Source organism: Semicossyphus pulcher, unplaced genomic scaffold (genome assembly GCF_022749685.1).
Source record: "Semicossyphus pulcher isolate SPU_LCO1_2020_fin unplaced genomic scaffold, fSemPul1.0.p SCAF_9, whole genome shotgun sequence".
In the NCBI taxonomy this organism is placed as follows: Eukaryota; Metazoa; Chordata; class Actinopteri; order Labriformes; family Labridae; genus Semicossyphus; species Semicossyphus pulcher.
Genome location: NW_027211770.1, coordinates 5,576,508 through 5,594,087, shown reverse-complemented (window position 1 = coordinate 5,594,087; position 17,580 = coordinate 5,576,508). Strand labels below are relative to the sequence as shown.

Sequence of the window (17,580 nt, the reverse complement as noted above, 5' to 3'; positions counted from 1 at the left end):
ATTAAACATTTTACAGCACCAATAAATATATTAATGTGAAAATATACTAAAAATGTGTGTGGCTGTACAAACTCATTAAATACAAATCGAATGTTTTCATCAGCACTGAGGCAGCAGCCGGGGCAGTGAACGCACCACCAGGACCCACACAGGACAGAAGGTCAGTGAACACAGCATCAGGGTCTGTTCACATGAACAGAGGAGTAGCTGGCTCTCTCTCTCTCTCTCACACACACACACACAGACACACACACACACACACACGCACACACGTACACAGGGAGGAGACATGTTGTCATCAGGTGTGTTTCACAGTCACAGTCCAGACCTGTCTGACTGTCAGTGCTCAGGCTGAGCGTCGCGGAGAGCAGAGAGGTCTGCCGCTGTCTGTCAGGGTGGAGCTGTGACGTGTTCCGACCGACTTCTTTCCCCCACATTAAAAACAAGAAGTGTTTCTCTGTCACAGTTTACTCTGGCTGTCTGTCAGGAGCTCTCTCTGTCGGCAGCTCAGGATGGAGGTTCACTCCACCTTTAAACTGTGGAGGAGGTGATGATCTGAGATTATTCATACACTGTGTTTAAGGTTAAAGCACTAAGCACAGGGTTTACTCTTGTTACAGTACGCTGTTACAGACTTTTGGGTTCTAATGTCTCCTGTGCGTGTTGACACTGAAGGTAGCCTCCACAGAAGTGAGACATAAATAAAAGTGATTGATTGTAACGTGACGTTTCCTGATGTTTGAAGTGTTAGTGCAGGGAAGCAGCTGAACACTGAGTGAATGTTTGGTAAGTGGGAGGTGTCTGTGTGTGTGTGTGTAATAGTTGCAGTAGGGACATTATGTTAGTGCACAACTAACGTCAGAGTTGCTCTGTGCCAGCCCCTCCCCCCCACACACACACGTTCTAAACTGAACCAGGTCCGGTCTAAAACTCCTTCAGTTCCCATGACACAACAGTAGCCCCCCCTCCCCTCCCCTCCCCCCCTTCCCCTGAAGAATGAAAACCACCTGTGTTGGCGCATCTCACTCACACATGTTGTTGCTGGGGTTACCATCGGTCATCCCCCTCCCCCCCCCGGCTGCTGAGCGCTGGTTTAAACAGGAATGTCAAAGCTTCAGTCCTCCTCACACAGAGTGAGTCGACAGTCAATAGAACATAACACTGCATATAAATATGTGACAGAATACTGAACAGACTCTATAAATAGACGGAGACGGAGTGGCGACTCGTTCTTTGGAACACACACAGTTAAATAAGGAAGAAGCTGATCAAGCTCAGCCTGTCGAGTTCTCCGTTCACACCTGCAGGGATGTCCCTCACACAGCCTGGTCTCACACATTAAAATAACAAACAAACTGTGCACAAAAAGACAAGTCTACCCCCCCAACAGGGAGGGGCTACATGAAGGGGGCGGAGCCAGGAACAGGAAGTGGTTTGATTTACCACATTTTAATATCGACTGGAATCTTTGCATGTCCCAGACATTAGTCCAGGTGTGTCCTTCGTCATGTAACCCCCCCTCACACACACAGGGGAGAAGGTGAGCTTCACAGTATCTGTCAGCGCGGTACGTAACCTGCGTCCACCTCTGAGACAGTTCAGTGGGTCCATACAGTGAGACAAATCTTCACATCATGTCACAGAGGAAACAGCCCTTTAACCACAGCAGCTCCTCCTCCTCCTGCTCCGTCTGAGCAGGGAGGCGCGTCGTCTTCTGCTGCAGGAGTTTCTCTTTTATGAGAAATATTTCCATCCAGCATCCAGTGAACTGTTACACTAAGTTACACATTTACCCCACCAGTACTTGGTTCACGCGCCGGCAGCGCACTCGTTAGCTTTAAATAGCGTCGTCTTTTCGTAGCAGCAATACACGTTGTCGATGTACTTGTATATATGTACATATATATTAATATCTTCAGGCGTCCACCGTAGCAGGAGCTCGTCCTCAGAGTCTCTCGCGTCGTCATGTTGTGTCTTTGCAGGAATGCATCGTCACGTCTCAAAGTGCTGTGCAGAGAAAGGCTTCCTTCATTGCAGTGTGGTCTCACCTCCGGGGGCGCTCACACCTGTGGAGGAGGAGAGGGAGAGGTTAAAGACACACAGGACTGACATGTCTATAGAGAAACATGAGAGCAGAACATCAGGTGTGAACGGACTCCTCTCACACAACATCAAATCACTCCATGCACACGGGGGGGCATGAAGCAGGAATGGACAGTGAGGGAGAAGGTCACGGGTTTGGGTTAGGGTTGGATGGTCTGGGTGGGTTTGGAGGTGCAGGGGTTAACAGCCACCTGACCCTGGCTCCAGAGACCCCCCGCCCTGATGACCCCCCTGCTGTGTCTCCTGAACACTGAGCAGCCAATCAGAGGGCAGCGAGTGGTCAGTCCACCAGCAGTGTGTGGGGGGTCTCTGGGGGGGTCATGGAGGTGGGGGTCAGCAGTGAAACGTGGCCTGTTTGAGCAGCAGGTCTGCATTTAGCTGCTCACAGACAGGAGCTGCACTCTGCGTGTTACAGTTAGTGTGTACAAAGCTCCACATGGTCTCTTAAAGAGCTCTGAAACATACAGCTAGCTGTGGCTAACGTTACTCATGCTAGCTGTTTGTTAGCATCATGTGATCACTCAGCTGAAAGCAGCTGACCTCTGGGAAAAGTAAACTTCAGTAGTTTGATATTATTAGATTAAATCCTTCTGACAGTCTGAAGCTCTTTGTAGACCTGCATGAGGTCCAAACAAACCAACATGAAACTCATCCTGAACTCTGTCTGCAGACTTTTGGTGTTCGTGCTTTAGAGTAGAAAATCAGCTGTTATCTGTGAAGGCATCAAGGTCAAACACTAAACTCAGGACTGAAGGTCAGCTCAGCTCTCAGTCTCAGCTCCTGCTCCTCATCAGTGAACACTTCAGGTGAGTGAGCAGACAGTGAGAGCATGCAGGTGAACTTATACTCCTCTAGATCTAATTCTTCTGACATGTTTGTTTCTTGGAAGCTTCCAAAGCTTCATTTAAACTATGTCAGCTTAAACTTTGTGATTTCACCACAAACGTCTGATAGATTCCAGATTTTCAATCCACAGAGGATGAGCCAAAGATGAATGAAAACCATCATAGTGGAGATGATCAGTCTGTTTATGACCTGTATTGTAATGACTGTATAATTACTTTTTAATAACTTTTAACAGTATAAAAACTTTAACTGTATATCACTATATAATTACTTTAACTGTATATCACTATATAATTACTTTAACTGTATAAAAACTGTATAATAACTGAATAAAACATTTAACTGTATAATCACTGTATAATAACTTTAACTGTATAATTACTTTTTAATAACTTTGACTGTATGATAACTTTTTAATAACTTTAACTGTATACCTTTTTAATAACTTTAACTGTATAATAACTTGTTAATAACTTTAACTGTATAATAACTGTATTAAAACTTTAGCTGTATAAAAACTTTAACTGTGTAATAATTTTAACTGTATAAAATCTTTAACTTTTTAATAACTTTAACTGTATAATAACTTTAACTGTATAAAAACTTTAGCTGTATATTAACTTCTTAATAACTTTTAACTGTATAATAACTTTGTAATAACTTGAACTGTATAATAACTTGAACTGTATAACTTTAACTGTATGATAACTTTTTAATCACTTTAACTATATAATACCTTCTTAATAACTTTTAACTGTATAATAACTTCTTAATAACTTTTAACTGTATAATACCATTGTAATAACTTTAACTGTATGATAACTTTTTAATCACTTTAACTGTATAAAAACTTTAACTGTATAAAAACCTTTGCTGTGTAATAATTTTAACTGTATAAAATCTTTAACTTTTTAATAACTTTAACTGAATAATAACGTTTTAATAACTTTAACTGTATAAAAACTTCTTATTAACTTTAACTGTATAATACATTTTTAATAACTTTAACTGTATAATAACTTACAGTATTATGTCTATATTATGTCTATAAGTTCACTGTCACTGTTTGATGTGACAGACAGAGTGAGCACAGAGGCACAAAGATGTAACGTCATACAGACAGACACAGCAGCAGCAGAGAGCAGGAGACACATGCAGTTCTCAGCAGGAACCCTGACAGGAGACAGACAGGTGGGAGGAGAGACAGACAGGTGGGAGAAGAGGCAGACAGGTGGGAGGAGAGGCAGACAGGTGGAAAATAAAGCTTCAAAGAATGTTTTTATCGTGTGGAAAACAAACCTGCAAGTTCTCTCGTTTAACTCAAGCTGCCTGGCCTTGCAGTCTAACTGTGTGAATTTGCAGGAACATTTACAGGTGAGAGGATCCTGCACAAACAAGCGCTTCCTCCTCTCTGAGCAAGGCACACAGTGGCTGCAAGAGAAGCAAAGAAAGAGACAGACAGAGAGAGAGAGACAGGGCTAAGCTACAGAGCAGAGAGGCCCCACGCACACTCACACACACTCATCATGCAGGCACAGATCTGATGTGAAGCTTCATCACTGATGTCAAACTCTCTGATTCAGCAGGAGCTCTGATATTGAGCTGCATAATAAATAAGCTTCATAATAAAAAAGGATCATATCTTTAACTGTTGAATTTTACATGAGAGGTTTTGTTCTGTGGAGCTGCAGTCTGAACTTTATACCAGATGTGAGCAGAGATGAACAGTGAACATGTGACCGTGTGAGGAGACGTAGACACCATAACTGTGTCAGTATCTGTTCAGTGCTGAGCTGGAGGTCACAGCAGAGACACAACAGCTCCGGATATCAACCTGTTTGAACTTTAACTCATCACCATCCATCAACCCTGACAACAGAGCTGCACTCAGCTCAGACCACACACACGCACACACACACACATTTACCATCTCTACTGTAACGACTGTACTATCAATCATCTGAAACAGGAAACACAAAAATCCTCCAACGGAAACAAACAGCAGCTTATCAAAGCACAGCACAGAAGAAGTGTCCTCACAAAGACAGAAAGATGTGTGTCTTCACGGACACAGCAGGACGCGTGTTGTCACAGAGACAGAAGGACGCGTGTCCTCACAGAGACAGAAGGACGTCGTGTCCTGATATTTCAAAGGCACCAAAGACACTGAGGTGTCAGAAAGGATTAGAGATGCTGAAGCTGAGTCGTCCTGCTAACTCAGAGCTCCTCTAACTGTCTTTGTTTTGACCTTTGACACTGGCACACAGTTGAGCTCAGCAGACAGACTGTGACACAGAGTCTACAGGGTCATCAATACCTGATGAAGAACAGAGCATGAGACCTGACCTGGTCTCCTCAGTAGGGGGAGTATTGATCCTGAGTATTGAGTGTATCAGGATGGAGTGCATGATGAGCTCCTCCTCTTTTATCTCCAGGCTCCGCCCCCTGCAGGCTGAGCTACGTGTACACAGACACGCTGTTTGACTCAGCTCATGATCCCATCTCTCCTCCACCCATCAGCTCCAACCTCCGAGGCTCTGAACACGCTCAGTCCGCTAATGCAATTAAACATCCTGTCCTGCTGCAGACACACACACAAACACACACACACAGACACATGCGCGCATAACACGTCAAACACTCAGAGTTGTGGTCCTGCGTTCAGAGTAAAAACAGGTCAGCTGTGTGACACCTGCTGCTATGATTAGAGCGGGACGACATCGGGGGGTGAGGGTCGGGTTTGTGTAACCTGAGTGTGTGTGTGTGTGTGTGTGTGTGTGTGTGTGTGTGGAGGGGGGGTTCCTCAGGCCACGCTGCTGGTCTATCTGCTCATAAAGCAGTAAAACCATAAAGACAGAGCTCAGAGTCTGAAGCTCTGACTTACGACTCTAAGTCCACAAACTGTGACATCATCGAGTGCGGGAACACAAACACACTGATGCTTCATGTGTTTCTGTCCACAATTAAAGGCTGCTCCAGGTGTCAGACATGTACACCTGGTTCATCTGAAGACCATGCTGAAGTTACACTGACAGATGTGACTCCTCATCACGTCTCATGTTCTCATCACAAGTCGATATATTTATTATTTTAATCTCATTTCACCTTCAAAGAGTTTATATAAACTTTACATAAACCTTACGTAAACTGCACGTAAGGTTTACGTAAACTTTATATAAAGTGTCTGTTGGTTGTGTTTAAAGAACATTTAACGCCTGAACAGCTGAAAACAAAATAACACGTACTTACTATTCTTTCTTTAGAGGGACGTCAGGCTTCAGTCTGAAACAAACAACACACATTACAATTATTATATATTTATATACCTGTGTGTGTGTGTGTGTGTGTGTGTGGTTGTGTGTGTGTGTGTGTGTAGAGCAAGGTGAGTCTCTTACCTGCAATCACACTTCTGATGTTCTGTGAAGCTGAGATGGACCATGTGCTGCGTCACCATCGGCCTGAAACGCATCACCTGAACATACACACACACAGATACAGGAAGAGATGCTCAGATTAAAACTACATCAACATGAATCTTTATAACCTCCACTCTGACCAACACAGCCCTGAACCTGCACACACTCCCGCCACACACAGACGGCTGTAAACACAGCGTATGGGGGTAAACATGTCTGGTTGAACCTGAAGCACCTATCTGATATCAGAGACCACCTGCTGATGTCAGAGTTTATGTTCTGTATTTGTGGGCGGACCTTCCTCAGGTGTCACAGTTTAACCTGAGATGATCATTTAGTCACCTGATAACAATAAACCTCTAAGGGTAACAGTGTTAGCTTAAGAGTTAGCATGAAGTCTGGTAGTTGGTGTCTGTTGTTTCTTAATTTTCATAAGTTTATACTAATAGGAAACAGCTTCATTAGCCCCGCCCCCGGCTCACCTGCAGCGTGACATTTCGTGTTTCCGTGGGGACGCACTCCATGGCCTCGTCGTTGCAGCAGCCCCCACAGCGCTTGAGGACGACACAGGAGGGGGCGTAGTTGTGCTCGGTGTCCTCTGGGTACTCGGTGAAGATGTCCACCAGCAGCTCGCGGGGCTGACAGCTGCTCTTAGTGATGACTTCCGTGAGAGGGACGACTGAGGACGAGAGAGTCAGCATCATTCATGAGACATTAATAATAAGAAGAATGCATTACATTACAGATGATAATACAGGAAAGAGTTAGCATGTGAAGAGAGCAGCTGATCTGTGAGCAGCATCAACACAGTGAGGCCTGCTCGCGATGAGGCCTACTCACAGTAAGGCCTGCTCGCAGTGAGGCCTACTCGCGGTGAGGCCTGCTTGCGATGAGGCCTGCTCAGGGTGAAGCCTGCTCGCAATAAGGCCTGCTCAGGGTGAAGCCTGCTCGCGGTAGACCTACTCGGGGAAAGGCCTACTCGCGATGAGGCCTACTCAAGGTAAGGCCTGCTCGCAGTGAGGCCTACTTGCAGTGAGGCCAGCTCGTGATGAGGCCTGCTCAGGGTGAGGCCTGCTCAAGGTGAGGCCTACTCAAGGTGAGGCCTGCTCAAGGTGAGGCCTGCTCAGGATGAGGCCTACTCAAGGTAAGGCCTGCTCGCAGTGAGGCCTACTCACGGTGAGTTCAGGGTTCATTTGTTCATTTCTCAGTCAAAAGTCAACACATTGTTAAAAGCTCATCAGACCAGAGTGAGTCTCCTCTCTGTATTCAGACCACAATAATCCATCTCAGAGTCCATCAGTCCTGTTCCCAGCGACCCCGGCTAAATCCTGACCCCGGGTCTGACCTCATGCTCTGTGGCGCCTGGCTTCACCTCTGACCTATGACTCCACAGAGCCCACCCCTGAGCAGGCTCCGTCCCTGACTGATGCTGCAGGCTGACTGTAAGCATGTTAGCTTCATGACACAGACTGATCTGAAGTTACTGACACAGATGTTGACCTCCTGTAGAGGTCAGAGTATCTGAGGCGTGACGAGGAGCCATGATGACCAATGTTTCCTTGGATGTCAGTGTCACTGCCGTGTTGCCTTCACTGACTGAGAGGAAAATCCCCTCTTATCACAGCGAAGCTCTTTAAACAATAATAACACTGCTCTGTGTACTGACTGACTCCAGATCACACACAGCAGGTGTGACAGCAGGTGTGTCTCTGAGTGATGATGTCACACTCTCAGCTGGTTCCACCACCTCAGCAGGATGTCACCTGTCTTACATCATCCTGTCAGAGACACGTCTCATATTATCATTAGCAGGTCTGATGAATGAGTGAATGTACTAACAGGTCCTGTGTGTAAGTGTGTGTGTGTGTGTGTGTGTGTGTGTGTGTGTTAGAGAGAGTGACAGGTGCAGTGTGAAGGTCGCAGCATGACGTCCTACTTCACACATACAAGCACACACGCACACACACATTCATGCACGCTCACACACACACACACACACACACACACACACACACACACACACACACACACCCTCTCAAACCACACATTATAAAATCCATCTTTGCATGACAGAGGTTTAAACTGATGAACTTCCTGTTCTGTCTACATCACAATGTGTATATCTAAACACACACACAGGTCTGACATTGAATCGAGGCTGTCTGCTCATGTGTTGACTCTGGAGGCTCTGACTGATTCAGACTCTTATTTTGAAATCCGCAGCAGATTTATGGGGCTCTAAAGTCCTCGTTCAGACCTTTGACTGATGAGAACTTTGACTCCTGACTGCTCGCTGCAGAAAAACACCTGAGCTCAGACTGATGAACCAACACCTGCTGCACACCAATTCCCACTTTATAACGACTGCTCAACACGTGTCCACCAGGGGGCTCTGTGGTCGCCCTGCTGCACTTAGAGGAACAGAGGAAGTCTTTAGAGAACAAACTTACCCTCATTCTTGCTCTTGTCCACTCCTCTGTTAATGCTGGCAGTCTGTAAGAGAAGAAGAAGACGTGTTAGATGTGAGTCTGTCTGCAGCTCTGCATCAGCTCATCTCGGTCACTGTGAACATCTAACCCTTCATCACACACTGATCCACGTCAGCAGCACCATCACACTGACCTGATACGAGCTGTAACATCAGAACAAACTGCAGGGTCAGAATTTACTCTGCTGCTGTCTCTGACCTGTTGTCTGCCCTGATCACTGACTGACAGGCTGACCTGACTGACAGGCTGACCTGACCTCCACTTCACTGAAGCCTGTTGCTCAGTGGACGTGTGGAAGTCAGAACCTGCTAATGCTGATTTATTTAATCTGACAGGCAGCATGATGTGAATGATGTGTGTGTGAGTGTGTGTGTGTGTGTGTTTGTGTCTGTGTGTGTTCTTTAATATAGAAACGTTTTATTTTGAAAGATCCGGCAGGAACAGGCCTTTGTTTAGATGGTAAACAGTCTTAGTGAGGAGCAGCTCCCTGAGACTTGCGTTCACCTTGCGTGGCTGCTGTAACGTGCGGAGGTATTGCGTGAGAAAACGGGACAGCCTGTGTGAGCGCGCGGGAGGCATCCTACGGGGGGTGGAGACCAAAGAGTCCGGATCACCGTGAGAACAGAGACAGACCGGGACCAGACCCCGCGGCTACACTCAGACCTGTGCGCGAGGCAGAACCGCATTCAGAAATCCGTAATTTTAACGCTTAGTCCGCTCACACACTGACCAGGCAGCCCTTTAATAATAAATTATACAGATTTTAGAAACGTGACTATTTTCTGTTTAATTCGGCTCATAGGTAATCCAGCGGGCAGCATTCATGAAGTGTAAACCACAACTTTTAGGACCCCCCCCCCTTATTAAATCAAGTCTGTGGGATGTATCAAAAGGAGTCAAATAAATGTAAGCTTCATTTCTACTTACTGAACCAATTATTTGCAGAGTTTAATGATTTTCTTATTTGGTGTGTGTTTCATCTAACGTGACTTTGCATTTCTAACGTTTGAAGCGAGCAGGATTTTCAATAGTCTCGCGTTGCAAAGACACAAAGTGTGTGTGTGTGTGTGTGTGTGTGTGTGTGTGTGTGTGTGTAGGTGTGTGTGTGTGTGTGTAAAAACACAAAGGTATGAGAAAGAATCACAAATGTTTCCGCACAGAGCAACATAAACGTGAATTAATCCGTTCATGTAACGGGCGAGTTTTCTAATAAAGGTTCATCATCTCAAATACATGAGGATATAAAGATCTGTACAGAGAACACACGGCTCACTCTCACTTCTATCACATTTTACGATGGTTAATGAGGTGATGATAGGAATTAAAGCACTCACCTGTACAGTGGATAGGTGAACCGCTGCCAAAAGGATTTGTACCAAAGTGACAACAAAGTTCATGGTTGTAATTCCGCACGAGGAGTCCTGAAATCTGCGCTCGTCCAGCAGTCAAAAATCTGACACCAACAAACAAAACACAGTCAGAAGAGGAAAAATGAATACTTTAAAAAACCGCGGCAAATCTTGGCTATAGCAAAAGCACATCCATATCTCCCACGCGCATGTGGCACGTTCACAGTGAGCCCGGGCAGCGCTCCGCGTGAAGCCTTACCATCCACAGACAAAGACTCTATGATGGGCTGTACAATCCAGACCGGACCCGCAGCTCAGCAGCACCGCGATCCTCCCACAACCGGCCCGGTAACGTCCACAGGGCGCGCGAGGCAAACTTTACGCACCGGTGTGTCTGACGCTCCTTGATCCCGCACTGCACAGTGTGTGTGTATGTGTGTGTTTCTGTTTGTGTGTGTGTGTGGAGGGTAGAGGCCGGTATATAAAGTGATCCTGTGTTCTTCTTCGTATGTTTCTGGTTCACTGCCTCGGTTCCGCAGCAGTTCGTCCCGGATCAGCGGCTCGTCCTCCCGGTCTCTGTGTCCTGCTCTTCTTGGCGGCTGCTTCTGCCCTTCATGCGGTAATAAAAGGTGGCTGCTCCTCTCTCAGAACGGGGGGGGGGGGGGAGGGGGCGGGGCCACGCGAGGAACCAATGGCAGCAGACACGTACGCACACACACACACACACACACGCACACTTTTCATTGATGACAAACGGATTCATTTACAGTAAAGTTCCTTTAAACAGCAGTTTTCAACTTATTGTCTCAGAGTTTAATTCAATAACATTTATAATCTATATTATAACAATAATAAAATAAATATAGCATTGATAATATTTATAATAGATATTTAATAATAATAATTTAATATACTATTTAACTAACTAATGTGAAGATAAAGCAGCAAAGATTATCTTTACAACAAAAGGAGCACCATGTGTCCTCTATGCACACCAAAGTTAGTCATGGAGTTCCACAAGGTTCTGTGCTCGGACCGATTCTTTTCACTTTATATATGCTTCCTCTGGGTAATATTATGAGGAAACACTCCATTAATGTTATGCAGACGATACTCAGTTATATGAAGCCAGAAGAAACTAACATCTAACCTCTGAGTGCTTCGGCCTCCAACACTTCATCAGCAGCCGAGAGTTCAATAAAAGACATTTAACAGAAAGCAGGTTCAGTTGATTTCACCTGATGGTGCAGGTTGATGAGTAAGCATGAATTATTTCAGCCACACATACAGGAGCCTTATAATTTGTGTGAAAGTTCCTGATGCATGCTGGGACGTCTCAAAGGGCAGGCTGGTGTGGTGCTCTGTTCAGACTCTGTGACCTCCAGCAGAGTGGGTTTGTTCCTGCTGATGGATCACTGCTCACTGAAACCTCTCCACACAGCTGCATGCTCTCTGAAGCCTCCTTCGCCTCCCTGCTCTCAGATCAGAGTCACGCTGCAGCTACCGCTCTGCACCTTTTTATATCACAAAATGATTAATTTATTGAACTCATATCAGGGTGTCACACAATTCTGGGCCCTGTACATGCAGGCATCCCACCACCCCCAGCCCAACACCCGTGGATTTCCAGAGAAAGAAACAGAGTTCCAGTGTCAGGCATGTCCTGTCTAACACTCACAGACTGTAACAGTTGGACAGTTTTGGTTTTGGTGACTTTTGAAAAGAAGAACCAGCCCTGTGGACGTTCTCTGTTGATGTTACAGAAAAGACACGTTGTCTCCAAAGAGATTTTGACATTTATACCTTTTATGTTCTTTTTTTTCTCTCAATGCAAGAGGTCTTAAGGACAATACAAATGCAAAGCTCCTTTTTTATTTTTTAAAGGACTCAGAGCTCAATGCATATTTCTACAGGAGACTCAGTCATGTGAAGAGGAAGCTACATTTTGGAAGAATCAGTGGGTAGACGATCTGGGGGTGTGGCCATATGTTTTTTAGGTTCCCTGGGAAGGTACATTTAACCGTGACAAGGAAGGTCGTGGGATTGTGGCAGTCGTACATTTAGAGGGGTCATTTGCAATTTTAATAAAAATCTATGGTTATAACACGACTGCTCAGAACAAAACACTGTTAATAACCCTGACACAAGTTATTGCTGAATATAAGCAAACTTAAGACATAGGACTCACTTTAATAGGAGGAGACTTCATTATGGTACTGGATGAGTGGTTGGATAGATGTCCATCTACTTATAATGATTACCACTACAATGATATGTTGAAGGATTTCACAGATGCTAACTCTTTTAAAGATATTTGTTGGATAAAACCCAATGGGAGATCAAGATCTAGAATTGACTTTTGGCTAGTTACTCCAGAAATCACCAACTTTGTAACAAACGCCTCAATATCAGCTGCTCCTTTAACGGACCACTGTCCACTTTAATTCACAATAAAACCACAAAGTAATCCTAAAAGCAGGAACAATTATTGGATGTTTAACACAGATCTGTTAAAATCAGAAGATTATGTGGACAAAGTAAAAACTTTAGACAGAAGTGATCAATGATAGAGAAATTGATACTTACCGAAGAAACAGGAATATTTTAAATACAAGGTCAGAAGTTTAAATTCAGTAACACCAGATGTCAGCAGCAAAGGGAACATGAACATAAACTGGTTCAATAAATAAATGCTGTGAAAAGCTGAGCTATCAGATGAAGACAAAACAGGGCACACAGAGCTCAGCTCAGATCCAGAGCTGGATGAACAGGGGGAACGAATACATCCTGTTTCTTTGGGCCTGAAAGGAGAAGACAAGAACGAAACAGCATCAATGTTTTGATGGTTCATGATTTAAAATGACACAAGAAAACTCTAAACTATACTCCTCATCATATTTAGCTGAGAAAATATTAAACATGTTCCTCAAATTAACTCAGAATCAAAGATTGGAAGTGGATACAGCTGTGACACAACTGGCCGTAAACAAAGCTCCTGGTCAAGATGGATTAACCTCAAACTTTTATACATTCTTTTGGGAAGATATAAAAGATTTGTTATTTAATGCTGTAAAGGAATGTGTTAAAAACAACGATTTAATGTCAACCATGAAACAAGGAATTATTATCCTTTTACCTAAACCTGGACAAAAGCCATTTTGATAACTTGAGACCAATAACTTTACTAAATGTGGACTACAAATGATTCGTTATAATAGGTTGAAAGAGGGGATAGAATGGTCAATACACAATAACATTAGGATGGTTCTTGACTTACTTCATTATAACTACTACATTGTGTTTAGACTTTTACAAAGCCTTTGATTCAGTTGAACATCCATTTATTATGAAAGGTAATTTATTAAGGTAATTAACATGATGTAGTGGACATTAATAGCTCTGTTTCCCTTCCTCAAGGTACAACTAAAAGATTTGAGGTTAAACAAGGTAGTCGTACTCTGTATTCAAGGCTGTTCTTGCTCCCCCCTGCTATTTATTTGTTTAAGTCGCAGAACTGTGAGCTATATTCATACAAAACAGCCCAGACACAGAGCCCTTAAATGTCTCAGGTTATCATTTGTCCATCACTCAGTTGGAAGATATACCACTATCTTCCCTAAAGGTCAGAACAGATCCCTATGGTAATTAAGAAAATAGAGACATTTTCAAAAGCATCCGGACTATACTTGAATTTAAAATATGCGAATTAGTCTCTATCATAGACTGTATAAAAAGATGGACGACACGACAGCTCCCTAAATGTGAAGCCAAAACATTTCGGGCGCCCCCTGCTGACTGGCTGCAGTATAGGTCATAAAGCCCGCCTCCTCCATGTTAACAGATGGGACATGAGTCAAACTATAAAATCAAAAGTAGAGGACGATCCGCGAGTGGAAACTTAAGTAAAACAATCACTACAGTCATTGAAGTTTCCATACCTGTGAACGTTAACCTCAGACCAACACAGAGAAGCTGTTCTGCTGTTAAACACGCCGGCGTGCGGGATCCTTGCTGTTTTTTCGGTAAGTTAAGTGTGTGTTTGGGTTAGCGGAAGTGGCTACGGCTGCTTCACTCGCCGATCTCTACTGCGCAGTCTCTGGCTCCATATGACGTCACCATCGCAGGATGGCAGCGCTTATCACAGGGGCTGTTTTGGCATCAATTTCGTACAATGGGAGCAGATGGAGACGCGTCGTCCATCTATATATACAGTCATTTCTCTATACATGAGCGGCCCCGATAGACTTCTATGGTTTATAACAAAAGACGAGAAAATGAGAGAGGAACTAAACGTTGAGACTGTTAAAAAGAAATGTAAATCTATTCTTAACTCTTGGTTGCAGAGGGATCTGTTAATCTTTGGAGGTATTTTGATCACTGAAACTATAATGTACCTTGCCTTTTCATTAGCCAAAACTGGCAATTTAAGTAAATCAATGAATCAAACCAATTTCAATTTCATCTGGAAAAACAAACATTATCTTAGCAAAGGTGATGTGGTAACACCCTGAGAAGAAGGCGGTTTAAATGTGATCGACTATGAGACAATGAATGGAAGGATAAAACTAAAACAACAAGTCATATGAAATAGTAGTGGCTTCTGGTTCAACATTCCTTATAAAATATTTAGTAGGTGTGGTGGGATCGATTTTCTGTTGAGATTTTTGCGTTTCTCAATGACCTATTAAGCTGTCAAAATGTCATCAGCAGGTTTACTTCCTTTCCTGGAAACTGGCCTGTAAGCACAAATTCACCCCTCACAGTTCCCCGATATGAATAACAGATGTATCTTGTTCTAAAGAAAATCTTCATGTTATTGTAGCTGGGTGGAGAAAAATATCTGGTCTCTTTCACATGTCATGGATTCAAGAGGGAATCTCCTCAAGTACGATGAATTTGTTGACAAATTCAATATTGAATGTACAAAAAAATTCTTAAAGATTTTTAAGGAAATGACTCAACCAATGGTGAATATGTTGAAAAGCATGATGCCTTATGATATGTTGATGACACAATTGCCTTCAATATATAAAGGTGATCTCAATTTTATGGAGCAGAATTATAAGAGGCGTTCTCACTTTCAAACTCTAATGAACCCTAATGAAATTAGGCAACCATGTTTCCTGTCGGCCATGTTTCCTGTTTGCCATGTTTACTGTGGTCATGTTTCCTGTTTGCCATGTTTACTGTGGTCATGTTTCCTGTCGGCCATGTTTCCTGTTTGCCATGTTTACTGTGGTCATGTTTCCTGTCGGCCATGTTTACTGTGGTCATGTTTCCTGTCGGCCATGATTAGTGTTGGCCATGTTTACTGTCGGCCATGTTTCCTGTGTTCATGTTTCCTGTCAGCCATGTTTACTGTGGTCATGTTTCCTGTCAGCCATGTTTCCTGTTGGCCATGTTAACTGTCGGCCATGTTTCCTGTGTTCATGTTTCCTGTCGGCCATGTTTACTGTGGTCATGTTTCCTGTCAGCCATGATTAGTGTTGGCCATGTTTCCTGTCAGCCATGTTTACTGTGGTCATGTTTCCTGTCGGCCATGTTTCCTGTGTTCATGTTTCCTGTCGGCCATGTTTACTGTGGTCATGTTTCCTGTCAGCCATGATTAGTGTTGGCCATGTTTCCTGTCAGCCATGTTTACTGTGGTCATGTTTCCTGTCGGCCATGTTTCCTGTTGGCCATGTTTCCTGTCAGCCATGTTTACTGTGGTCATGTTTCCTGTCGGCCATGTTTCCTGTGGGCCATGTTTCCTGTCGGCCATGATTAGTGTTGGCCATGTTTCCTGTCGGCCATGTTTACTGTGGTCATGTTTCCTGTCGGCCATGATTAGTGTTGGCCATGTTTCCTGTCAGCCATGTTTACTGTGGTCATGTTTCCTGTCGGCCATGTGTCCTGTGGGCCATGTGTCCTGTCGGCCATGATTAGTGTTGGCCATGTTTCCTGTCGGCCATGTTTACTGTGGTCATGTTTACTGAGGTCAGCAAATGGGATGTGAGATGATGCTGATGTGATCCACATTATCAGTACATTCAGTGCGGCACTGTACTTCCTGCAGCTTGTGTGTTACAGGCGCCCTCCTGTGGTGTTCAGAGGTACTGCAGGATGACACTCAGTGTTTAAATTGAAGTTTCTCTCTTCAGCTGTATCCCAGCCTTCAAAGTTTAATTTTCTCCAAACAGGTTAAGAAATATTGATTTCTCTCATTATTGTAATTAGCTGTTATTAGGTTATTAATGAGTTACACCCTGCTGCCAGTCAGAATAGTATTCACCCAGACCGTGGCATAAGACATCATGGTGGACGTAATGCTCTGTTTAACACATTGTGTTTGGCAGCAGATTTAAAAAGGGACACAGCAATGATTTCACTTACCTCATCTATTTAATCACTGTGTTTAAACCGAGGCATTTTCTAAAGAAACTGTATCTGAGAGAGCAAAGAAAGAAAGAACAGTCTGTGTGAGACAGTTTTAAATTAAAGTCTGTCGCCCTTTTGAAAGTCATTACAGAGTGGGAAGTCACTCCAGAAGCCGCTCACAGCTCATGTGACTGCTGGAGCTCAAAGAAAAGCTCTGCTGGCTAATGTTTGATGAGTGAAGGTGAGGCAGAGAACATGTGTGTGCATCTCTCACTCCGTGTTCATTTACCACAGAGCAGCAGTGCAGTAAGACAGGATATTACTGCATTACACCCAGTATGTGTGACACCACATGGCCCCGACTGTTGGATCCTAGTCTCTGAACCCATCAGCTATCATCTAACAGTCACATATCCTGTGGCAGTGACAGACTGCTTTTCAGGGCTTCTGGTGTAGCTAGCGGTTAGAGATAAATGACTTCCAGCCAACACTTCCTTTGTGTGAGAAGCTGGAGTTGAGAGACGGTGAACAGATTGTTAGCTGTAAGAATGCAGCTGTCTGTTTATATATCTGATCCTGCACCTACAGATTCTCAATTTTTGTGCAGAATCTCTAAATAGAGATGCTCTGGCATGTGAGTCCTGATGACCTCATACACTTCCTGTATGGGGGAATGCAAATGTCACATCATTCACCAATGAAAGATCAGTACTTTGATCCCTTCCTGTAGAACCTCTCCATACTGAGCATTGGACTGCTCCTGAAGGCTGAGCCATCAGATTGAGAAGCTCTTTGATTGGTCAGAAGATGAGAAAGATGCTGCATCAATGCAGTCCATAAAGATAAACGGCAGGACCTGTTAGGGTACGGATTCAAAAACCTGTAAATCAGGATGTTAGCAGCAGTTCTGGGACATTTGGACAACAAAAAAGAAAACAGTCCAGGTACTGATCTGAAAGCTCTGCTTTACTTTGGTTCAGCATCAGCATACATGCAAAAAGGCACAATGAATGATTATCA

General features: G+C 43.9%; 1 protein-coding gene across 1 annotated transcript; it reads right to left on the bottom strand.

Moving 5' to 3' along the window:
• Positions 1 to 1,061: 1,061 nt before the first annotated feature.
• Positions 1,062 to 10,807, bottom strand: vegfaa (vascular endothelial growth factor Aa). The gene is made up of 8 exons (XM_069656061.1): positions 10,463 to 10,807; positions 10,189 to 10,307; positions 8,816 to 8,858; positions 6,848 to 7,044; positions 6,345 to 6,421; positions 6,199 to 6,231; positions 4,249 to 4,380; positions 1,062 to 2,066 (listed from the first exon to the last, which is right to left on the bottom strand). The coding sequence occupies exons 2-8, from the start codon at positions 10,249 to 10,251 to the stop codon at positions 2,045 to 2,047; spliced, it is 567 nt and encodes a 188-aa protein (XP_069512162.1). The 5' UTR covers positions 10,252 to 10,307; positions 10,463 to 10,807; the 3' UTR covers positions 1,062 to 2,044.
• Between the last annotated feature and the right edge of the window lie 6,773 nt (positions 10,808 to 17,580).

What these genes read in the sequence shown, in the direction of transcription:
- vegfaa (XM_069656061.1), bottom strand. Translation starts at nt 10,251, where the DNA reads ATGAACTTTGTTGTCACTTTGGTACAAATCCTTTTGGCAGCGGTTCAC. An exon ending in TTCACCTATCCACTGTACAG is followed by an intron (nt 8,859 to 10,188) that starts GTGAGTGCTTTA and finishes CTTCTCTTACAG; the next exon opens with ACTGCCAGCATTAACAGAGG. An exon ending in CACGAAATGTCACGCTGCAG is followed by an intron (nt 6,422 to 6,847) that starts GTGAGCCGGGGG and finishes GTGTATGTTCAG; the next exon opens with GTGATGCGTTTCAGGCCGAT.